The sequence below is a fragment of the Balaenoptera borealis genome (assembly GCF_965194805.1).
Source record: "Balaenoptera borealis genome assembly, chromosome: 13".
Lineage (NCBI taxonomy): Eukaryota > Metazoa > Chordata > Mammalia > Artiodactyla > Balaenopteridae > Balaenoptera > Balaenoptera borealis.
The window spans coordinates 8,524,780-8,550,353 of record NC_138870.1 but is presented as its reverse complement, the minus strand read 5'-3'; the positions used below and the strand labels follow the sequence as shown (position 1 = coordinate 8,550,353).

Below are 25,574 nucleotides of genomic sequence, written 5' to 3'. Positions count from 1 at the left end.
CATCAGATCAATCTTAAAAAATAATAAATTAAAATAAATTAAAAAAACAAAACAAAACAAAAAACATTTAAAAGATAACACACTAAAATTTTGATAATTTTGAGAAACTATGGCAAGAATATTGTTTAGAAACGATCTGAGGATTTCTTATGCTTTTTATCTTTGTACATTTAAATATTTTTTCTCATTAAAAATTAGAAAGGAGCATTGAGATAGCACAAATGAGAAACACTCTGATCTTTGAGAACATCTCTGTAGATAACACGTTGCCCTAACTCCAAGTTTGCCCTAGATATTTACGGAAAGGTAAAGCAAGTATACTGTCTGATAGAGCGGATGTGGTATGCCAGTAACTGAGCTTTCTGATTTTTGAAAGTGGTTAATATGTAACCAGCTGAAATGTCCTTCATTATCACTTCTTAGGAACTACGGGTAGCGTATGTGTAACCAGTGGTGCCATTAGAGAAACTACATTCAGTCCCCAGCAAGCACTACAGCAATACAGGGGAGACATTTTTTTCTGTTTATTTTTGTTAAGGCCCAATACCTCCTAATCTTTTTTCTCAATTCCCAAATGATTCTCCTTTGTTTTATTTAAACGGCTTTTTCCTGCATTTTGCTCCCTTACTTTCTTTTCCATAAACTGCCTTCCTTCTTTCCCTTACCTTCTTTTTTCTCTTAACCCTTTACCTCAGCTTTCTAACAGTAATTATTTGCTAAATGCTTCAAAACCGTACAGAACTTGTCCAAGTTGTGTGCTATCATTTCTGTCAAGGACTTGTTATGCAGGTAACCTAACTTTCTTTATTTGGATGCTGCCCTATATCAAAGCCCACAGCAGACAGATGAAATAGACCTCTTTCTCAGTCATTAAGATTCAAAGTATAACTATTAATTTTGACTGGTACAGTAAGGTTCACAGTTTTTAAAACTGTTCCATATAGCATCTTGTATAAAAGTACCCCTTGGAGCTGACAGGACAGATGTTATTAACCCCGTATTTATCGGTGAGGAAGCTGAGGCTCAGAGCAGTGAAATGAGTTACCCAGGACCTTATAATGAGTCAGAACTAGGACTCAGGTACCCTGACAACTGATCCAGTCATTTTTTCCCCCCTCAAGCTCATTTTCTGTCTTCCCAAGAAGAGAAAGCTCTGTCTTCGTGAAGGGAGCATTTTAGATAAAACGTTCCTCTTTATCTGCGATTAGACTGAAGTGGTGTCGCTTCTCCTGAGGATAATTCTGCCATCCACTTACTTAATACGTCCACCTCACGCAACCTCAAAGTTCTCTCTCTTGGGACTATCACTTCTCACTCACAGTGTTCAACCTCTCCCTTTTATTTGATCCTCAGCATTTACAGAAGCAACATTGCATTTAAACTTGTTCAAGTCTCTCTCCTCTTAAAGAAACCTCCCTCTCAGCCCGACATCTCTGCTGAGTACTGCCCTATCATTCTCTTTCCCTTCACGTAAACTCAGGAACCTCCCTCTCACTCCCCCTGGAGCTGCAGTCAGGCTCTGCTCCACACAGACCCTTAAAGCTGGGTCCCATATTCTTCTTGTCCCTCAATTCAGCAAAAAAAAAAAAAAAAAAAAGATCATTCGATCTATTATTTGATTTCACAGTGGCATTTGACATGAATAGCCAGGGATTCAGCAGTAATCTTTACAGATGCTCTTTGTAATTTTTGATAAGGCACCAAATGAATGCTATTAATTATTTCTTTAAGTAATTAACCTTGCAAATAAGTGTTGTTATTTCTAGTTTCTTAAAAACCGTTTAATTTCTGTTATGTTTTGAATCAATGTATTATAAAATCATGCAAACTTGTGAAATGATTTTTTTCAATTTTGTATGCTATTAACATTGATGTGTCGGCATAAAGCCCCAATCACTCTGACTAGTAAAAGCCTTCTCTTGACTATTTTCTTAAAATGTCCCTTCTTTGGGACTCAGAGATCCCACACTCTCCTGTGTTTCTCTCAGTCTAGCCATTCGGGTTCCATTTGGGTGCCCTTGCCTAGCTCTGTCCTGGACTATTTTCCATTTTCATCCCGTATTACCTATTTCCATGGCATCAGCTCTCCCTATAAGCTGATAAATCTCTAATCTGTACAAATAGGCCAGATCTCAGTAAACTAGTGGTGTTCAGATTGCTTTAACTTTAACCTACAATAAGAATTTTGGGGCTTCCCTGGTGGCGCAGTGGTTAGGAATCCGCCTGCCAATGCAGGGGACATGGGTTTGAGCCCTGGTCTGGGAAGATCCCACATGGTGCGGAGCAACTAGGCCCATGCGCCACAACTACTGAGCCCGTGCTCTAGAGCCTGCAAGCCACAACTACTGAGCCTGTGTGCCATAACTACTGAAGCCTGTGAGCCTAGAGCCTGTGCTCTGCAACAAGAGAAGCCACTGCAGTGAGAAGCCCGCGCACCACAACGAAGAGTGGCCCCCGCTAACTGCAAGTAGAGAGGGCCCGCGCGCAGCAACGAAGACCCAAGCAGCCAAAATTAATTAATTAATTAATTAAGAAAAAAATAAAGCATTCTAAAAAAAAAAAAAGAATTTTGTATACTTTCATCAGACAGTTTGCAATGTAACACTGAAATCACATTTTCACAATGTAACCTTTACATTGTGACTCAGAACACTCATAGTTAAAGATAGAGATGATAGAGATAGTAATAAAGAAAGAGAAATTATATTAGTTAGGATACAAGTTTTACTGCTTGAACAAAGATATCTCAAAATGCAAAGGATTTTAAAGAAGAGAAAGTGTTTTTCTCTTACATGAAAGTCCAAGCTAAAATGGCCTTTGGATGATTCAGGGATTCAGTCTATGCCTTCTTTTTTTTTTTTTTTTTAACATCTTTGTTGGAGTATAGTTGCTTTACAATGGTGTGTTAGTTGCTGCTGTATAACAAAGTGAATCAGCTCTACGTATACATACATCCCGATATCCCCTCCCTCTTCAGTCTATGTCTTGCTTGTTGTTCTGCCTCCCTTGACACATGGCTTCCATCTTATTACCTACAATGGAAGATTGGACAACTGTCCACAAGTCCACATTCCAGCCAGTGGTAGGAAGCAAAGGGAGGCACAGAACCTAGCCCTTCCTTTTTAAATCATGAACTGAAAGTTGCATACATCACTTGCACTCACATTCCAATCACCAGAATTTAGCCATATACCATGCCCAGCCTTAAAGGAGAAGGCTAGGAAATGAAAGTTTTCAGTGAGGCAGTTTGTGCCCAGAGAAAACTCAGGTGTTCTAGTATTAAAGACAGAATTGGAGAAGGGGTAATAGGACACAACCAAAGTCTCTGCTGCACAACATTGAAACGAATATTTCCAAAATCAATAGTTTCACTTATTCTGTTTGGTACACTGTGTTTTCCATTTTATTGTATTCTATTACATTTTTAAAACTCTTGATCATGACTCACTGATCATGACATTATAACTCACTATAGATGGTGACCCATAATTTGAAAAACATTGCTTTAAACCTGCTATGTCTAATCTGATAACCAGTAGCCACATGGGCTATTGAGCTTTTGAAATGTGGCTAGTCTAAATTAATATGTGTTGTAAGTGTAGAATTCACACCAGATTTCAAAGACTTAGTATGAAAAAAGAATTCAAAGTATCTCATTAACAATTTTTATATTGATTAAATGTTGAAATGATAATGTTTGGGCAATACTGAGGTAAGTAAATTATATTATTAAAATTAATTTAATCTGTTTCTTTTTGTTTTTCAATGTGGCTACTGGAAAATGTAAAATTACATAGGAGGCTCACCTTATATTTTTATTAGATCACACTGCCTTAAGCTCTAGATGCAAATGTTAAACTCCCTACGAATATTATTACTGGACTATCCCACAAGCGCTTTCTAAAAGTAGACTCTTTCTCTTCCCAACCCTCAGCCCTCTGTTCTCCTTCTCTTCCCACCCTGTTTCCTGTGTTTCACTCAACCAGTTAAAGGCAACACAGGTCACTCAGTGACCAACCAGGAAAACTGAAAAGCACATTCTCCTTTACCCATCACATGCATGTATTCACTGTGTACTATAATTTTACCTCTTAAATATGATATAAATCTGTCAACCTCTATCCAATCTCATTATGAACACCCTAGCTCAAAATATCATCATTTCTCACCCATATAATTGTGCAACTCCTACCCTGCCTCCTGGATTGCCTCCTTCCAATCAGTCTTCCAAATTTCAGTAAATGTGATCTTTCCAAGAAACAAATCTGGGGAAGTCACTTCACTGATTACTCCCCAGATACCCTAGTAGTACCAACAAGTTCCTTTTTTATTTGAAGCAAGCTTGCTTCACCACTGTTCTAAGTGTACAGGCATTTTCTTCATACCAAACACTTCATTTTACCAAACATTTCATGATGGTTTTTACCTCCTGTGCCTTTATGTCATTCCTTATGTGCTTAGAATGCACTTTTCATCTCCTACTTCCCTCTGGCTAACCACCACCCACACTCTAGAACTTGATTTACATTTTGCTTTACCTTAGATTTCCTTTCCAAGGCCCAGGTTTGAATTGTGTCTCCCTGTCCAGTGCTCCCAGAGCATCCTGAACTTCTCCAATAATAATGTCTGGCTACTGCATTTTTATTGCTTATTTGTCTGCTTTTACACCTGCAAGAATGTGCAATCTGTTTCTACATATTTGATCATTCCATCTCCATGATTTTGTATGATTCCTAGACCAACTAGGCTCAATAAACACTTACAAAACAATCAGACAGTTGGATGAATGAATGGATGAATGGATGGGTGGATGGATGGACGGATGGATGGATGAATAAAATAGTTAATATGATTAAAGATTGAAGGGGAGTTGCACATTTAGAAGGCAGTAACAAAATGTGTTTGTATAGTAGATGGTAAAGGCAATTGGTATCTTTGTTAGGCACAGTAAGTCAAAGCTTGTTTTTGAGGTCCTGCTACTTCTCCTTTCATCTTTTCACTTCCTTAATAGAGGAAAATATTTCTATTATCATTCTTCCAGAACCTAGCTCTTTATCTGTAATCCAATAATATCCCCAAGGTCAAAAAGCTATTCTTTTAACCCAATATCTTTTCCATAGAGGACTGCTAAATTCTGAAACTGCTTCAACATTTGAGGTAGACATATCTGATGGAGGACTTGCAGGCAGACTGACTTGTAGTGAAATATCTATTTTGAGACTGTCCTGTGTTGCTTAAATTATAGCTTCCCCTGCCAGCTATTCATGCAAGAGATGTGAGGAAAGCCATAAAAGGCACTATGGGGAAGTGGGAAGGAGGGAGTAAGAGAGAGAAGGGGTTGAAAAGCCGATTAGCTGCTTTACAGTAAAACCCAGGGAAAGTGAGCACTAATGGGAATGTGGATTTTATCCCTCCAGGAATCCTATTTAGCCCACCAGGAATTAACCTTGACTGTAATTAAGTCCCTGAGAGCAATGACCCTTTCAGAGAATGTTCAAAGACCTCTACTCTGTTTAGACACCTTGTGTGGGTGGAACTTCCTGTTTACACAGAGAACAGCATAAAGCCTAGTTGCTCTGAGGAATGTTTGGGACCAGACCAGCTGTAGGGAGAAAGGCACAATACAGTCTGGTCTCCTCTGGTCCCTTCTCCCTACAGCATGGGGAAGAACAAACTTCTCCATCCAAGTCTTACTCTCCTTCTTCTGGTCTTCCTGCCTACAGATGCCTCAGTCTCTGGAATACCGTGAGTTTCACATAGAGCATAAACTTGAAGAGTCCTTTCCTTTATTTCAAATCCTCCTTATCATTCATTTGTCTTCCCTATGGAACTGTCACCTTCTTATCTTTAAGGTGTCTTCCAATGATGAGATTTTACAAATCTGGTTTATTCAGTCTTCACTTATTCTTAACCATTTTTCTCCAACTCTCTGGATCTCTGAATCTCTGAATCTCTAAATTCTCTGGGGATATACAAAGGGGATACTTTTAAAGGAATCAATTTTCAGATCCTCACATTCATATTGATCTGCTTGAGACCATGCTATTTATCCTTTCTTATCTCCCCTTTCTTAATTTCCTATCTTTCACTTTAAAAGAGAAAGACAAACCTCCCTCAATCAGATTTTACTGTGGAACACTGTCCTGGAGTATAAAAATCTCTAGGGTGCCAAATAAAGGAGCAATTTGAAATACCGATGTTGATGTTGAGAAAGCAAAGGACTCTAATGACAGGAGAAAAAATCCTTTTGCAGATCTTATGGTGACGAATTCTTTGTTTCAACAAAATTGAAGGAAGATCTAAGGGAAATACCAGCTGATAAATAATTAGAAGCAATTCTTGATAATAGGGCACTGTGTGATCTTTGGCATGTAATGCAGAAGGAGTTACAAGAACTGGTAAAAATGATACAATTGTTTTATCTGTCATCTATTTACTTTTATGTGAACAATTTTTCATGGCACTTATATCTACACAAACCAAAAACAGCAACAGAGTTAACGTTAGACCTTATTTAATTCTTGCAGTAAGGAATATCCATCCATGGATACATAAGAACAACTCTTCATTTTCATTAAAGATGTACTTTAAAAGTATTTTGATTTTATATATAATAAATATGAATCATAATTTGCAATATATTTATTTTGTTTTGATCAGTTGTATACTAATAAGACTTTTGAAAACAATTCAATCCAGAAGAAAATGTTTAACGTTTACAACTTTAAGGTCACATTAAATTTAAAAGAAGAGTTAAAGTTAAATTTATATACCCACATATAATATTTCATATATATGTGTATATAACATATGCATGTGTGTGTGTATATATATATATATATATATATATATACACATATATATATAAACAAAGAAGGAAGAGTGATCCATAAAATATTTTGAAGCATAGAAATGTTAGGACAAACTTCTGTGTGGTAAATGGCATGAAAATTCAAGTTCAAGGAGGAAAAGGGGGAAAGATGCTAAATTTCTGATCATTACAAAAAGAACATTTTGGTGTATTTTTTAAATAGATCATACTGGATATCTTATCACTATGATATTTAAGATTCCATGGGAGACGTACAAAAAAGTAATGTAAGTTTTAATTTAAAATGTCATCAAAAATAATATATTTTGCTATTGTTTAAACTTGTGATAAAAAAACAGATGTTTACTTGAATATATGTAAGGAGGGCATAGTGTCTAAAAATAGTTAGGAATTCTGTGAGCAAAAATGTTTGAAAACTCGAGTGTCGATAAAATTATATATGAGAGTATTGAGAAAGTTTCTGTTCTGTTCGTGAGGACCCCAGATTCAATCTCTAGAAGACCATTCTTGAGTAGACCATTTTTGTCTACCCTGAGTTGAAAGGCAAATATTTAATATGCAAACATCCAGGGTTAGGTAACACACTAAGATTTCATTAGTTGCTTAACACACTGAGACTTTAAACTAAGGACTCTCTTTAAGCCTCAGAGTCCATATCTGTAAAGTGGAAAGCAAGAACTTGCCATTCCATTTTTACAGGCTTGTTTATATATATATATATATATTCTGTAAGTGGATTGGTTTCTGTAGTGTTCCACATGAGAACGTGCTTGCTTTTTACAGCAACCCTAATGTAAAATAGATTTACAGCATAAATATACATAATTAGTATATTTTTATTTGAATTCAGATGCTCACAGACTGATATTTGGGTTCTTTAAAGTGAGGTATACCTGCAAATGTTAACCTCTTAAAGGCTCACTTCAAGTAAAATGTTCACTGCCATGGCACTGACGATGGAAAGGGGAGTAATTCTCATGCATGCCCTCCAACGGCAGAGATCAATTTCATGCTTATCAACATGTCTCCTCTTGGCATAGAACTAACGATAGTAACAAGAATTACGGCGGAAGATAGTGCTGCTGATAATAATGCCTCGCCTCCTACACTCTCCTCTAACTGGATTCCCCCATCCCCAGGCACTACATGGTGCTGGTCCCCTCCCTGCTCCACACTGGGACCCCTGAGAAGGGCTGCCTCCTTCTGAGGCACCTGAATGAGACGGTGACCGTAAGCGCCTCCTTGGAGTCCCTCAGAGAGAACAGAAGCCTCTTTACTGATGTGGTGGCAGAGAAGGACTTATTCCACTGTGTCTCCTTCACTGTGAGTATGGCTGTTTGACTTAAAATACTTGTTTCTATTGGTCAGGAAGATAGGCAACCAGAATTCAGTCAAGATAAGACTCTGAGAGGCTGGCATGGACTTCAGGAAGGAATCTAAATGTAGCGACTAAGTGTAGAAATTAAGAAGCAATGCATGAATTTCCAATATAAATATTGGTAGACCAATATTTATAGAGATATTAAAATCAACTTAATGATTAGAGAAAATTCCTATTAGCCAGAAAAAAAAAAAAAAAAGCAGTATGCACTAGACAAAGGGAAAATATGAGTTCTCCTGAAAATTAAAATGGAAAAAATACTAAGAAAACTAGGCCAGTGTTTAACATAAGCCCCAGTAGTGGGCTGACAGGAACACATCACCCCATACTCTTTCTAAGAGTGAACTTGTAGAAATTACCATGAGTGACTATCCAATAGCTCTTCAGCGTTGCCCATATATAGAATCCTTACAGCATACAGCCAATAATACGTTGCAGTTTCCTTTCTCATAGCCTTAAGAGATGCTTGTACCATGCTCTTTTACCACATAACATCAGTTTGGTAAAGTTCAGTGTATAGGTGAATCAAAACTGTATTAGCGAGCTCGGGCGGCGGGAGGGGCGGCAGCGGCCCGGCAGCCCAGCTTCGTGAAGGCTCTGGGCGTGCGCGGCTCGCAGGCCCCCCCCCCTCCCCCGGCACGCGCCAGCCCCGCCGCCACCATGGCCAAGAGGAAGGTCAGCTCCGCCGAGGGGGCGGCGAAGCAGGAGCCCAAGAGGAGGCTGGCGAGGCTGTCAGCGAAACCGGTTCCTGCAAAAGTGGAAACGAAGCCAAAAAAGCGGCAGGAAAGGATAAATCTTCAGACAAAAAAGTGCAAACGAAAAGGAAAAGGGGAGCAAAGGGAAAACAGGCCGAAGTGGCTAACCAAGAGACTAAAGAAGACTTACCTGCAGAAAACGGAGAAACTAAAAACGAGGAGAGCCCAGCCTCTGATGAAGCAGGAGAGAAAGAAGCCAAGTCTAATGAATATCACACACTTGGTCCTACAGTGGTCCCTGTCTCCCTTCTTGTACAATACAGAGGAATATTTTTATCAACTATTTTGTAAATGCAAGCTATTTAGTAGCTTTAGAAACATTTTTAAAAAGGAGGGAATCCTACCTCATCCCATTTTTTAAGTGTAAATGCTTTTTTTTAAGAGGTGAAATCATTTGCTGGTTGTTTATTTTTTGGTACAACCAGAAAATAGTGGGATATTGAATGTGGCAGGCATTGTCTTGGGTGCCAGCTTAACATTCCATAGATGGGGGGATATTTTATATCCTATAATACAAAGCATACTAAATGGCAGTTTGGAGTCAGTTGTGCATTTAATGTCTTGAACACTTTAAATTACTTCTCTTCCCATGTTGTTTTTGGTAGAATTATTTCCTAAAGCAAACCACTCACCCCTTGATCTTGGCTCTCCTGGTCAGAATTTTGTGCACTCTGTAACATCTTTGGTCATGGTAGTCCAGTTCTTCTAGTAACTTTGTTAATGTGCTGTGAACGATTGACAGTTTGGGTATGTAGTGTATATGATATTAAATTGTGAATTAGTGGGACTTCTGATGTAACAGCATATCAATATTTGAAGATATTGGTACTCGATAGCCTGTCAAGGAAAATTTGCCTCCAAATTTTAAGCTGGAAAGTCACTGGAATAACTGTTCAGAAAAGAATCACAAGTACATGATTTTTTAGATTTTTGGTATGTATGTTAAGAATTGTGTACAAATTGAAATGTCTGTGTACTGATCCTCAAAACAACCAATAAAACATCTCAATTATGAAAGAAAAAAAACAACTGTATTAGCTGATTTGCAGCAACATGGATGGACCTGGAGATTATCATACTAAGTGAAGTAAGTCAGACAGAGAAAGACAAATATCATATGATATTGCTTATATGCAGAATCTAAAAAAAATTGATACAAAGGAACTTATTTACAAAACAGAAACAGACTCACAGACTTAGAGACAAACTTATGGCTATCGGGGGAAGGGTGGGGAGGAGGATAGATTGAGAGTTTGGGATTGACGTGTACACACTGCTATACTTAAAATAGATAACCAACAAGGACCTATTGTATAGCACAGGGAACTCTGCTCAATATCCTGTAATAACCTCAATGGGAAAAGAATTTGAAAAAGAATAGATACATGTATGTGTATAACTGAATCACCTTGCTGTACCCCCGAAACTAACACAACATTGTTAATCAACTCTACTCCAACATAAAATAAAAATTTAAAAATGAATAAATAAATAAAGCAAAAATATTTTTTAAAAACCTGTATTGGCTGATCTATAAGGAGATGTGAGTATCATTTATGACCTCTCTCACTGATGTATTTTCCTCCATCCTGTGTTCTGTCTTCCCATTTGTAAATGACAGAAGTCATTCTGTCTGTGAATTCCTGTCCATGCCAAATTTCCCTGATGAGAATGAGAGAGTGAAATTAAGTAAAAGGGACAAGATCCCCAGGGAGAAGTGGGACAGGGACTCGAGGAGGAAACTTGGCAGATGAGCGGGTTCTCAGGATCTCTCCTATATTTCAGATCCCAAGAGCTCCATCCAATGAGGAGGTAATGTTCCTCACTATCCAAGTGAAAGGACCAACCCAAGAATTCAAGAAGCGGACCACAGTGCTGGTTAAAAATGAAGAGAGTCTGGTCATTGTCCAGACAGACAAACCTATCTACAAACCAGAGCAGACAGGTACAAAAAGGCTTATGGTCAGGACAACTTCAAAAAAGAAAGATCTTCCTCCCCTGTGTATTCCCCAGTCAAAGGAATCCTGGTTCCTTTATAGTCTGTCTTACTAGCCTATAGGCCTGGCTTAAGGTTTCTGGGACTTATGAAAAATATTTCTGTTTCAGTGAAATTTCGTGTTGTCTTGCTGGATGAAAATTTTCACCCCCTGAATGAGTTGGTAAGTGTCCTAATGTCGATCTAGAATTATTATCTATATAAACAGGCTGAGAGTTTGTTTCTGGTGTTGGGGGAGAACCAGGGAGAGGAAGAATCTGGTACTGATAGCAGTATTTTCTGGCATTGCCATAGTGCAAGATCCTCATTTAAAACAGTATTCTGGGTCCAGAGAGTAGCTGATTCTTTCTTGGTACTGATACTTAGTTGTCACACAAACTTACTCTTTAGAAAATTCTCAATTAGCCAAACTAGAAAGATACATGATATAATAAATAAACCATCAAAAAACTTAGGTTTAAATGACTTCTCAAAGATTCAAACTTTTTCTAAACACAAAACCTCTCCTATAAAGGAAGGAGAGTGTAATCAATGTTTGTTCCTCAAGACTAACACTCTCAATTTTAATGTAGACAAGAAACCAAAGTCTTAATTTTTCTTTCCTAGATCTAGTCCTCAACCACATTTTCTTATCTCAGAAAGAGGCAATTTTCAATGAAAAGCCAGGGACTCTGTTGACTATAGCCCCTCCGCCCCCAGCTTCCTTTTCCCCTCTTAAAAGTGTTCTCTTTCCCTTGCCATAGAGTTTGCAATTCCCTGCTGACCCTGATCAAACCCATCTTTGCTAGGGGGTGAAGAAGGGAAAGGGATGGGAGGGAAAGAAGCAACTCTTTTCTTCTAGCCCCTCAGACAAAGGATTAAGGCATAATCCTACGTCTCACCCACATCCATTTCATCAGAAAATCATGTTAGTTTAAAATATATCCAGACTATGTTTTACCACATGAATTGCTACGACCTTGTCCTGACCAGTATCACCTCTAAACAAGACTACTACAATAGCCTTGAAATGGGTCTCCTGGTTTCCACTTCCACTCCTGTATCTAAAATCAAACACCTAGCCCTTCACTCTATCAGCTTAACTATGCTTTATTTTTATTTCTTGACATTTACCACTACCTCAAATCTATCTATCTATATATCTATCTATATCTCAAAAATATATATCAAATATATGTATCTCAAATATATGTCAAACATATATATCTCAAATATATATCTATATATATCAAAAATATATATTTCATATATGTCTGTGTTTCTCATGTATCCATCCCTATTAGAATGTAAGCGCCATGAAAGCAGATCTGTTGTTCTTTTGTGCATTGCTGTATTCATAACACCTAGAATGATACACAGCACATGTTAGGCACTTAATAAATATTAGTTTTAAAAATGAATAAGCATTGATAGTAGAGGAGCTATTCCCAGTCGTCCTTATTCTTAGAACTACCTAAGAATTCTGTGACCCACCTTAATATTTGGATCTGAACATTGTTACTTATAATTCCATTAGCGTTGATTTCTTAATCTGTAAAATAGCATAGCAAAGGAATGTTCTTCACTGGGATACTAAAAGCATTTAAGTAATATCAGTAAATACCATTCCTAATGAATGGCACATATGCATTTGTTGCTCACACCCAGTAAGTACTTAACATTACTTATTAATTGCTTGTAATGGATTAATCAAAAGTTCTGTAAAACTTAATCTGGAATTTTTCTGTGCTTTACTACAGACAAAGTTATTCTGCATAAAGCTGTCTTGCTTATAAATCAGAACTGAGAATATCTGAGAACAATTCTAAACTTCTTTCTCTCTCTTTTGTCTTTCAGATTCCACTAGTATATATTGAGGTAAGCAACGTGAAACATTCCATAATTAGACACAAATAATAAACTTAGGGAAAATGTTCTTATTTGAGAGATTCTTACAATATTTCAGAAACTTGTCATTAAGGGAGAAGCCTTCAAACTCATGTAACACTAGATGGTTCCAAGTCATCTCCCTTCCCCACCCCTCCCCACCTCTTTGTGGATAACATAGGAGTCCCCATAGATTTCCTGTATTGTCTCTCATGCTCTGGGCTCTTTTGTAAATTACAATTACTGCGTCCACAGGACCCTAAAGGAAATCGCATCATGCAATGGCAGAACCTCAAGGTAGAGAGTGGCCTCAAGCAGTTGACCTTTCCCCTCTCATCAGAGCCCTTTCAGGGCTCCTATAAGGTGGTGGTACAGAAGGAATCAGGTGGAATGGCAGAGCACCCCTTCACCGTGGAGGAATTTGGTATGGATTATGCAAAATCATGGAACAGTTTTTTCATATTTAAACTTCTAGGGCCTAGAATTTGAGTTTCTTTGGAATTACTTTCTATTTCCCATGGGTGAGATTAGGCTTGGAGTGGAACCAATTACTTCTAAATCCAATGAGGACCATCAATGATTTGTGAATAGGACATCATATAGCATTTTTGGTAGCAATTTTTAATCTTCAAAAAAAATGTAAAACATTCTTAGTCCAGTGGAGTCTCCCATAATTCATTAAGGTTACATTGATCCATCATAGTCCTTCAACCAGGATCTCCATTTGAGAGAAAGGTGGATATATTGGAGAAGAGGGCTACCTTTTCAGGGCCCTAAAATATGAGTAGAGAATTGTTATGAGAACCTGGAAATACCAATTCCCCAGAAGTTGAAAACCAATCACCAACTTCCTTTATCTCCAATCAACAGTGCTTCCTAAGTTTGAAGTGCAAGTAAGAGTGCCAAGGATAATCACCATCTTGGAAGAAGAGATGAATGTGTCAGTGTGTGGCCTGTGAGTTTATACTTTTAAAAAATCTTTGGCGAGGGGAATTATTTTAAGGAGACTCACCCTTTGAGATATTTTGACTAGCTTGTCTAGAAGCAGTGCAGCACAAATACCTTAAATACATGGGAGCATCCCCATCTCTAGAACTTTCCTCTCCTGTTGCTTTTCTATTTCCCTTCTTATTTTCTTTCATGTCCTTTCCAACATTATTATAACTATCATGGGGCAGGCAACTGTTCCTAGAGCTAAGCTATGCTAGTAGGATTGATTCTGAAAGTAATAAAGCTACTCGCGCATGCACATACACACATACACACACAAATGAAATAGTGTTGAAGGGTAGTGACTTTCCCTTTACCCGGTTGTAAACTAAACTCAATCATCAACAGATCATTTACTTGACCTTGGATACATAGTGGAAAAATGGCTCAGATTCAGAATTTGTAGAGATAGGCATATTACAGAAATCTCGTCTAACTCATCTGTCTACCTAAGGCATGTCACATACTTCTCTGAACTGCCATTTTCACTGATGAGAGTAGACATGATCTCACAGTCAGTCTTTTCCAACCTTGAAAATTCATGTTTCTAGGATCTTATTGCTCCCATCTCCAGTAGCCCAGCAGTAGCAGTACAGAGAGAACAGGCAGAGTGAAGAAACCAGTCCTAAAGACCTTCAGCTGGGTCCCTGCCCCAGCACTATCTCAGAGTAAGGTCACCAAGCTCCTGATCCCACAGAGCTGGTGAACCAGTACTCTTGCAAATATAGATATAGAGGGTATTTTGAATAGGGAAGGAAACAAATACCCTCAAAACCACAGCAATTATCAATGACATATTTATGGCACAATCCCATTTTTGTAAAAAGTAAACAAGCAAAAGTCTACATGAACAGAGATGGCTACACATAGGAAGAGGATGATGGAAGGAGAGATACCATCATATTAATAGTTTATATTCCTAGGTAGAATTGAGAGCATTTATTTCTTGTCTTTGTTTTGTTTTGTTGGTATTGTTTTTTCTCTTAAGATTTGGTGTAGCTTTGGCAAAATAAAAATATTTTTTAAAAGATGAAACTGAAAATTAGAGATTAAGAAAAAAAAAAAGACATGGTAAAAGAAGACTGTAGTAAATTCCAGCATGTTGCACTGGAAATTTCTAAAAGAGAAGGTTCATTACTTAGTTTACTTGCCCTCAACACTATATGAGCCCTGCAGAAATTAGAGGGAAGTACAGAGTCTAAAAATATACTATAGGGCTTCCCTGGTGGCGCAGTGGTTGAGAATCTGCCCGCCAATGCAGGGGACACGGGTTCGAGCCCTGGTCTGGGAAGATCCCACGTGCCGCGGAGCAACTGGGCCCGTGAGCCACAGCTACTGAGCCTGCGCGTCTGGAGCCTGTGCTCCGCAACAAGAGAGGCCGCAATAGTGAGAGGCCTGCGCATCGCGATGAAGAGTGGCCCCCGCTTGCCACAACTATAGAAAGCCCTCGCACAGAAACGAAGACCCAACACAGCCAAAAATTTAAAAAAATTAAAAAAAAAAAAAATATATATATACTATAGCTAAAGGGAAAATATAAACAGGTAGAAAATGGGGGTGTTCAATGTCTGATTTGATCCATTTGGCAATGTTCTTATGACAGATACACATATGGGAAGCCTGTCCCAGGACGTGTGACTATAAACATGTGCAGAAAGTACAGTAACCCTTCTAACTGCTTTGGTGGAGAATCACATGCTGTCTGTGAGAAGTTCAGTCAGCAGGTATGTGGGAAACTACTCCTAGGGATTAACAGCCCAGGCACTGTTGATGAGCAGTGAGTTACAACATCGTGGTAACTCAGGAAGAGACCAATCTGTAAGAGAATTCTATGCTAGCTATAGTCGTTTTTTAAAAATCAGTGACTTCGCACAATAGGAATTATTTCTTGTAATTGTCCATTGTGGGTATTCTTGGTGCACCGAGCACCCAGAATGATCGAAGTTGAACCATCTCCAGTACCTGGTATCTAAAGCCGCCTTGAGTATCCATCCAATTATGTAAAGGAAGGAGAAAAAAACATACAAATCTTAACCACCTTGGCTGGGAAGGGTGTCCGTTTTTCTCTCTTTCTATGAGCAAGAGCTTGTCACACGGCCCCACCTAGATGCCAGGGAGCTGGGAAACACAGTCCCCAGATGGGCAGCCGCTTCCCAGCCATAGCTGTAAACTATGGAAGGGAAGCCAGGCTTCGGTGAAGAGTTAGCTGCCTGCTACAGTAAGATTACCCCCAATTTTTAAGGCATTTCTTCATTTCTTCACCTCATTCACTCTGGGGAATATCAGATACTAAGGAATACACCTGTCAGTTATAAGCCAGAAACTGTTGTGAGATGTAATTATAATTAATCTCTAGAAAACACTTATTGTGTTCTCATCATACAAAATTCCTAGGTTATGTTGCCTCAAAAAAAAAAAAAAATCCCACCAGATTAACTGACTACTGATTGGTCCAGTCTTATGTTTTTGTATTTTATTTCGTCCCCTCTTAGCTAAACAGCCAGGGCTGCTTCTCTCAGCAAGTAAAGACCAAGATCTTCCAAATGAAGAGACAAGAGTTTGAAATGAAAATTGAAGTGGAGGCCAAGATCCAAGAAGAAGGAACAGGTGTGTATACCTCATGGGTATGGGAGAAAGAACATGGACATGGATTTAGTTCCTTTGCCAAACAGTGAACTGAAAGGGAGGAAGTAGGATAAGTTCAGGGAGTGCATCCTTCCAAAAGAGAACTTATTTTTTCCTTCTTTTTCAGAGGTGGAATTAACTGGAAAAGGGACCACTGAAATAACAAGAACCATAACCAAACTCTCATTTGTGAAAGTAGACTCAGACGCTAGACGAGGGATTCCCTTCTTTGGGCAGGTGAGGTATTTTTCAGTTCACAAATCAAACTGTACTCTCACCTAATACGCACAACATATTCTGCTAAAACTATACCTGGTTAATATTATCTGTTGATTAATATAATCAAAGGTATAAAACCACATAAAATAGATTTGTTCCTCTGTAAATTTGTACCTCAAATCTCTAAAACCATTCTAAAGCACTAGCAAAATTAGAAGGTTTTGGGAACAGCCCTGCGTGATGTCACTCAATCTCTTTCCCATGGTTTACCAGGCAGTCTCAGATTTTTATAATATTTTTTCACAAGCGTCTCGAAATTCCTTATGGCCAATCACATTATCCTTCTAACATTAACTTGGTATGGAAATGGGTGGGTAGGTGGCTTTCATTTTTATTTTGAAATATAAAAGATTCTACTGTACCTAGTGTTTCTTTCATGGTATTATATATACATTTCTTTTTCAAGTATATTTTATTTTATTCAAGTATACTTATTCAAATATATTTATTTTATTTTAGCAAGTATATTTTAAAAACAGTACACAGAGGGGTAAAATACTGCTATTTAAAGTATACCCAGATTTTAAAGATATGAATTTTTTCTCTCAGATCTACAAAAGAATCTGCTACTGTTATTTTTCTGCTTACTGTTTTAAGCAGATGTGCTAATGGAGCTTTCGGACTCCAGAAGTCTGAGATGAGAGTTGTATGTACCTCCATGTGTAATTACTGTGCATCCTGTTTTTAATGGAAATATTATAAGATGTCAGCTGTGGAGAGTGTAAAAGACAGAGGGACCAGGCTCCACAAAAGAGTAGTGGAATAAATTTTAGAATGTTTTGATTATGTTATGACAGCAAACATGTTCAGAAACTTTGGTCACTTCCTAAAATGAAAGTTCACTTCTTTAAATTTCTCAGAAGTATATTGTACTTTTTTGAGATTTTATTCCTGCTAAATAACTATCCTATTATCACAAGACTCTCTCACCAAAAGTGAAAGAATCAGAATTTTGTACCTATCCTGGTCTTCCTACATACAGCTGACATTTGATTAGCAAACTTAGATCTCGTTAATCAATTACAAATACTAATCCAAGTCTGCTGGTTGTGCTTCCTTCTACCAAAAGTAGCTTATACTGAGAAAAAAAAAATCACCATCTTTAAAATCTGAACTGAACTACTCATCTTCTGTGTTCAATATTAGCAGTAATTTGACTTTAGGCCCTTATTTAATATTCTATGCTTCTTTTCAATTTTACATTTTTCAGATGGGAAGTACCTCATAAAATCTACCTACCTTCCAAAAGTTTGCAAATCTAGGTCAAGAAGCAGATATCATATATAAAACTAGAGGAGCACACAGGACAATATATTAGCAATTGCTAATATTAAACCTCAGAACACTAATCTGTAGAAAGGGAATGGTCTGCTATAAAATAAGTATTTGAGGCTCAATTAAATTTGACTAATGGGTTAAAAATTTTCATTATGGCTCTTGTGGTCTGTGACTCTCCAGAAGTTATATATATATAATATATAGAGTTTCCAAAATATCCACAGAATACATTTCTCAGGTCACCTCTATTATCTCCATCATTCTCCACCCCTTAACACTATTTTTCGTCTTAGGACTGATTACCACTAAATAAGTATATATTACGCATTTCTTTAGCAGCTATCTCTTTTACTGGACCGTATGCTCTATGATGGAAGGAACTTTGTTTTGTTCACTGCTGTAGCCTCAATGCCTCGAACCATGTCTGACATATTGGACACACTCAATAAATATGTGTAATAAAATGAATATTTGGTGCCTATTGGATATTAGCCACGTAACTGATCTGCAGCTTTTAATCTTCAGGTGCGCCTAGCGGATGGAAAAGGTGTCCCTATACCAAATAAACTCATCTTCATCACAGCAGATGAAGCCCACTATGACTCCAACGCCACCACTGATGAGCACGGCCTGGTGCAGTTCTCCATCAACACCACCAGCATCACGGGCACCTCCCTCACTGTCAGGGTAAGTTTGGAGGGAAGTTACCAATGATGTGAAGTAGTCTTGGAAGAAAGGTTGCAACCGAAAAGTGATGGCATTTCCAAGTTGTGTTTAGTCTTAGGAACAAAAAATGAGAAAGTAAAAACCAATTCAAGGTCAATTTTGAAAAAGTTTGTTAAAAGGAGGCAGTATAGTGTTGTGGCTAAAGTGGGGGTTCCACGTGTGCACTCGCGTGTGGCGACATGAATCGTGCAAACGCTGTGGGAAGCAGCGTGGCAGTCCCCCCAAATGAGAACTACCATATGACCCAGTATTCTAACTGCTGAGTATACCTTCAAAAGAATTGAAAACAGAATCTCAAAGGGATACTTGCACAGCCCTGTTCATAACAGCACTATTCACAGTAGCCAAGAGGTGGAAGCAACCCAAATATCCATCAACAGATGAACAGATAAACAGAATGTGGTATATATGTACAATGGAATAGTATTCAGCCTTAAAAAGGAAGGAAATCCTGTCACAGGCTACAGTGTGGACGAACCTTGAAGACATTATGCTAAGTGAAATAGCCAGTCACAAAAAAACAAATAGTGTATGACTCCACTTGCATGAGGTATCTAAAGTACTCAAAGCCATAGAAATAGAAAGTAGAATGGTGGTTGCCAGGGGTTGGGAAGAAAGAGAAATGAGGAGTTGGTATTTAATGGGGACAGTGTCTTAGTTTTGCAAGATGAAAGAATTCTGGAGATGGGCTGCATATTACTTAACACTACCAAACCGTACGTTTTAAAACGGTTAAGATGGTAATTTATGTTGTGTTTTTTACCACAATTTTTTTAAGTGTAGGTTCCAGAATCAGATAAATTAGATCAAAATCCTGGCTCAACTCTATATTAAGAGCAAATAACTAAGAGTTGAGTATAGACTTCAACTACTTCACTAACTCAACTCTTGAACCAATGCTATTTACAGAAAGTGTTCTCAGACCCCTAAGGTTGCAATATTACATTTATTCATAATACCCATTTGAAACCCATCATAAATGGGGCATCTACTCTCTGAAATGCAATTCTTCCTTTTCTGAGGATTAGTCTCCTCAGTGAGGTTTCATAGCTCCAGTGTCTCTGTCTGAATAGGTAAAGTGGCCAAAGAAATGTAAGCCAAGCTAATCAGAGCAAAGGATGCCTCCTTTTATGCTCTTCACAAATGTAAAAATCAATACCAACTCAAGGAGCCTCCACCCTGTAAAGGCCTGCAATACAGATAAACAAAATAAGGGACCCGCCTCTCTCACTTTTGAGTGTGGAGCACAAGATTTCTAGGTACTAGTTAAGGTAGGATACTAAACGAATGCAATTCTGTGAGCACACTGATTCTCTATGACACGTAATCTATAAGATAATATTGTTTTTCTAATTCATTAGGTCAAACACAAGGATCATAGTCCCTGTTACGGCTACCAGTGGCTGTCAGAAGAATATGAAGAAGCTTATCACACTGCTAACCTTGTATTCTCCCGAAGCAAGAGCTTTGTCCACCTTGAGCCCTTGCCTCGTGAACTGCCCTGCGGCCAAGCTCAGACAGTCCAAGCACATTATGTACTGAATGGACAGGTCCTGCAGGAGCTGAAGGAGCTCGTGTTCTATTACCTGGTGAGAAGGAAGGCCACTACTTTGACTCATCTGTAAACTCCTGTGTGGGCAAGGATTTATGAAGCTCTTTAGGCATCACTCCTTTGACCTCTTATCCATGTTCCTTTTGAAAGTCTGACTTCTCTCAGGGCTAATTATTGCCGGCAGGGGCTCAATAAAACAAGTATATCACATAGAGAGCAAGACTTGGGGTCAGATCTCTGTCCGGCACATTAAATCCCTTTTCATTTCCTTTTTTGCAGGTAATGGCAAAGGGAGGCATTGTCCGATCTGGGACTCACGTACTGCCCGTGCACCAGGGAGACAGTGAGTATTTCCATAATTCCCCATTTCTGCCCTACTCAGTCACATGCAACCTTACGCTGCAGAAATACCAGGAATAGCTTCAAATAAACAGGGAGAATTTTCATCTAACCCCAATAAAGAAGTTGAAAGGGGAAAGCAATAATGTTTTTTTTTAAACCCTTTATCAAATATTTATTTTCTTTTCTTTCAGGTTATTCTGTTCAGATTATTTAAAGTGTTTGGTTGTTTCATAATTTATGCTTATTCCAAATTTTCAAACCATAAATAGTCATGGACCTCCTTCTCAAAATGACATTTCAAAATTGTTTTAGACAATGGAGAGAAGGTAAAACTTTGGAGTGTCTTCTATATGTTAGGTCTTGTGCTGAGTCATTTATATCTTTACATCATATTTCCCTTTTGAAGATAGTTATGATTTTATGAAGAGGTAAATTGGACTCTCCCCAGGAACAAATGTGGAACAATATAATCCTCTCAAGGTTTCACCTATCCTACGGGAGTCTAAAAGTTCCCTTAAGAAAATTATCAGTGAACTACTCTTTTGTTGCTACTTTGTAGCAACACAGAAGCACTATAGTAGAGAAGTTTGATGCAACTTCTAACAATTCTATGTAGGCATCAAAAAATAAGTTGCAAAGGAGCTCAGTACTCCTCTTAAGAAGAAAGAATAGAATATTTGGTTCATAGAAAGTTAAAGAGGATATCAGGGTAAATACAATGTGTTAAACTCTTACTATTACATCTCGCAACTTCAAGTTCTATTTCCCTTCTCTAGTGTAAAGTCTAGATCAAATGGTAGCCAAATGGATGTCTCCACATCCTTAGATAGCATCAGAACTTTGTATAGATGAACTCAAGCTTAAAACTGGGGAGAAATCATTATGTGATTTTGAGAGAAGAGGGGGCTTTGATACGGTTTTTTTTTTTTTAAAGCCAGGATTCTTAGAGATAGTCATCCATTTATTACATCTACTGTTTCTTATATCTATTACATCTACTAATAGAGTCATCAACCAGACCAGGCTCCTAAAATAACGTTGTACAGCAGAAAAGTGTTATTTCAGCCCTGAGCTGTCTAACCCATGACCACTTCCTCTCATTCTCTCTGGGCTCCAGTGAAAGGCCATTTTCCCCTGTCAGTCCCCGTGGAGTCAGACATCGCTCCCGTCGCTAGGTTGCTCATCTATGCCATTTTACCTGATGGGGAAGTGGTTGGGGACTCTGCAAAATATGAGGTCGAAAACTGTCTGGCCAACAAGGTGGGTGTTTTATATCATAAATTTTTCAACATTTAAAACTAGAAGTTACTATCACTATCACTAATTATTTTCTACATGCAAGCTCTGGGGCCAAAAGGGTTAAATGAATTCCCCAGAGATTTTCAGCAAGGTGATGGCAGATCACACTAAGAAGCCATGTCAAGAGAAAAACAAATATCGTATATTAACACATATATGTGAAATGTAGAAAAATGGTACAGATAAACCTATTTGGGAATAGAGGGCAGGAGCAGAGACACAGACATAGAGAACGGACATGTGGACAAGGAGGGGGGAAGGGAGGGTGGGATGAACTGGGAGATTGGGATTGACATATAAACAGTACCGTGTGTAAAACAGATAGCTGGTGAGATGGTGGGTGGGATGGGTGGGTGGGGGGGGCCGTGGGAGGGAGGTTCAAGAGGGAGGAGATATATGTATACATATGGCTGATTCACTTCGTTGTACAGCAGAAACTAACACAACATTGTAAAGCAACTATACCCCAATTTAAGAAAAAAAAAAGAAGCCATCCATGTCATTTGACTCCTAGTGCAAAATTCTCATGCATTGTCTCTTACCATATGATACAGTTCAGAGTACCTTGTTCCCTTCTCTTATGATGAAATGTTGGGAAACATGTAACCAAGTTTATAAGACTACAAAAGGGCCAAAAGAAAAATACAAGAGCGTCTAGAACCATTTGCATTCCGCCCACAGTTAGTTAATGAACACCTCGCTATGTATCAAAGGTAAAAAATGGCATCTCCAATTTAATAACTTATAAAAACAGATATCATTATAATAGCTCAACTGATGAGAATCAGAGTGACAAAATAGGGAACCAAAGGCCTCAAGACTTACATGGTGCCAAATATCAACGAAGTCAAACAAAGTGATTATGCATTGAATTTGCGGAGCACCCAGGAAATGCTGGTGAATGCATGGGTAAATCAGGAAATTTGTTTTTCTGACTTTGTCCCCAATTCCACAGGTGGGTTTGAACTTCGGCCCAGCACAGAGTCTCCCAGCCTCCCACGCCCACCTGAAAGTCACCGCTTCCCCTCAGTCCCTCTGCGCCCTCCGTGCCGTGGACCAAAGTGTGCTGCTCATGAGTCCCGAGGCCGAGCTCTCCGCGGCCACAGTGAGTTCCGTCAGCCCCAGGGGACTCAGAGCAAGGAGAAACCCTGAGTGGGATAGAATCTATTAAAGTTATATTTATCTAGGAGTTAATAGTTTTGAGCTCTTTCATGTGCACTTTTTTTTGGTGAGGAAGATATTACATATGAATATAAATATAAATCATGCACCATCCAAAATCCCTGAAATCCTAGAGCTCTATGAAACCAATAGTAGGAGTTTTCAAACTAGTTTTAATATTTCAAAAAGTCTAACATAAGTGGTACATATACTGCACTTAGACTGCACAGGCTAAGTGAAATATCAAATTTCTTTTAATAAGAATTGTATCAGTTGAAACACTGCATGCCCAAGATGAACACAGTTTCTGAAGGAAGATCTGTATTGTCTCTGATTAATAAAAATTAGGAAAAATTAATTACTATGTGATAAATGACATTAATAAATGAAACCTTTTAAAATACTGCGTTAATAGGAAAAATAGCAAAAGGGTATGCTTAGCATAACAACAGGAAACTACTTAATGTGTCCTAATAGTAGTTTGCCCATTACTTCAAATTTTCAATGAGGCCAATTGGAATAACCTCTTACTGAAGTTTTTTTCACTATCAAAATTTTATAAAGGGAAAGTTATGTTTTTACTTCCCTACAAGAAAAACTTACAAGAAAAGATCTCTTACTTTTTGGTCCTTCCAATGGTATTTAATTAAAAATATCAGAATACTTCTAAAGGAGATATTAAGTGCATAGTGGAAGCAAGGGAATATGTGGAACGATAACATTAATGTTTTATGTTTGTATAACATAATTTTATAGTTCTCAAAGTTTTTTTTAATTATAACAATCCTAGTGGATAGATAAGGCAGAAAATTCTATTAGTTTGTTAATAATAAAGCAGAAGCTTTCATGTATCTAGGAGTAGACCTGGGTTAGAACAAGGGTTCCTCTCAATCTTTGATAATGTTTCACTGATGAAACGCTTGCACCTAGTAGCATAAGTCATTCATTCAACACATATTTATTTAGTGCCTACTGTGTTCTGGGTGTGTCTACTGTGTGCCTAAATTCTGGGGATCTCATAGTGAACTACTAGAAAGACAAAAATCCATGCACTCATGGAACTTACGTTTTCATAGGTGAGACAGACAATAATTATGTGATATGCTTTGGAGAAAAATAAAGCAGAGGGAGGAGATGGAGAACGCTAAGAAGGAGCTGCCTTTGAGAAAGTGTTTCATTTCACTGTGCTACTCACTTTGCTAATCTATTCTTATCAAACAATTTTGAACTCCTTTAAATATAAAACATCTACAGGATTTTTATGTTTGTCTTATTCTTCCTGTTGAAGTGAATTGGAAAGTATCATTTTCAGTATTCTACAGTTAAAGTTTTATGTATTTTATAAAGATATGGAGCATTTAGTTCCCATGAATAATACTAAGAAAATACTGTCCTGACCTATACAGAGGATACATGCTTATCCATGTGCCTGTTTAGAATATGTTGTCCATTTACTTTGTTAAACACTGAGTCAGTTGCTAACCACCAGATAGAGATGAAACTATTACCTAATTCTGTCATCCTGAAGCATTGCACAATGTCTCAAATATGGCAAACCTCAATGTCTCTTAATTAAGTTTTATTTCATTCCAGCATAGAGTCTAGGGTTTGCCTCTGAATTGTGTAACAAAAGATTATGATCCTGAGTACTTAGATAGGAATGTTTTAATTGTTTTTTTCCCTAAAATTGTTAAACGTTTTCAAAATCATATTCTCTGTAAATTATCTAGGCAACGGAGCCACTCAAAGAAAGTCTGGTAGTGATTATTCTTTTCTTGTCTCCTTGCACTTAAGAAAAATAAGCCACAAGTAAGTTTCTCCTTTTGCCCTTTGCATTTGTACAGGTTTATAACCTGCTACCAGTAAAGGACCTCAGCGGTTTCCCTGAGCGTTTAAATCAACAGAAGGAAGACAATGAAGACTGCATCAGTCACCATAATATCTATCTCAATGGGATCATGTATTCCCCAGTATCAAATACAAATGAAAAAGATATGTATAGCTTCCTAAAGGTAAGTCCGTTATATTGCTGATGGTCAGTTCTTAAGGTTCACAAAATATTATATATGGAAAAAAATATTTATTTTAATGCTTCCATATTATAGTTGAGGGTAATGGGACATAGAGAGGTCAAGTGACTTCTCCAAGGTCACTAATAGTAGCAGATCTACTAATAACAACAGAGCCAGGACTGGAACTTTTGGGATTATTAAGCAAGTTTTTTTTTCTTCATTCATTTCATTCATTTATAAATATTACACATGTAAAATAATTACTGTTGAAAAAGGTTTAAAAACAGAATGAAATTATCTCTATAAGTATATCAGTTTCCTTTCTACTCATGTGAACATTACAAGTTTAATATTAGGGAGGGCATATCTGTACGTGTATGGCTGATTCATTTTGTTGTGCAGTGGAGGCTAACACAACGTTGTAAAGCAACCATACTCCAATTAAAGTTTTTTTAAAATGGTCAAATATCAGTAATTTCA

The 25,574-nt window shown here is 37.9% G+C and overlaps 2 protein-coding genes and 1 pseudogene across 5 annotated transcripts in view; 2 read left to right on the top strand and 1 right to left on the bottom strand.

Moving 5' to 3' along the window:
• Positions 1-25,574, bottom strand: part of KLRG1 (killer cell lectin like receptor G1) — a 196,146-nt gene that overhangs the window by 60,843 nt on the left and 109,729 nt on the right. The window lies entirely within an intron of this gene.
• The window catches only part of A2M (alpha-2-macroglobulin), a 43,977-nt gene continuing 20,737 nt past the window's right edge, over positions 2,335-25,574 (top strand). Inside the window, exons 1-16 of the mRNA XM_082349159.1 lie at positions 2,335-5,745; positions 7,972-8,155; positions 10,754-10,913; positions 11,075-11,127; positions 12,801-12,821; positions 13,086-13,254; positions 13,701-13,785; positions 15,424-15,544; positions 16,313-16,427; positions 16,573-16,682; positions 18,528-18,689; positions 20,090-20,317; positions 20,560-20,623; positions 21,740-21,882; positions 22,877-23,026; positions 24,927-25,094. Coding sequence (XP_082205285.1) covers positions 5,660-5,745; positions 7,972-8,155; positions 10,754-10,913; positions 11,075-11,127; positions 12,801-12,821; positions 13,086-13,254; positions 13,701-13,785; positions 15,424-15,544; positions 16,313-16,427; positions 16,573-16,682; positions 18,528-18,689; positions 20,090-20,317; positions 20,560-20,623; positions 21,740-21,882; positions 22,877-23,026; positions 24,927-25,094 — 2,019 coding nt within the window. The 5' untranslated portion in view covers positions 2,335-5,659. The remainder of the gene's footprint in view (positions 5,746-7,971; positions 8,156-10,753; positions 10,914-11,074; positions 11,128-12,800; positions 12,822-13,085; positions 13,255-13,700; positions 13,786-15,423; positions 15,545-16,312; positions 16,428-16,572; positions 16,683-18,527; positions 18,690-20,089; positions 20,318-20,559; positions 20,624-21,739; positions 21,883-22,876; positions 23,027-24,926; positions 25,095-25,574) is intronic.
• On the top strand, positions 8,164-10,747 carry LOC309608789 (non-histone chromosomal protein HMG-14 pseudogene; annotated as a pseudogene). Its single transcript has one exon. The product of its transcript is annotated as a non-histone chromosomal protein HMG-14 pseudogene (transcript).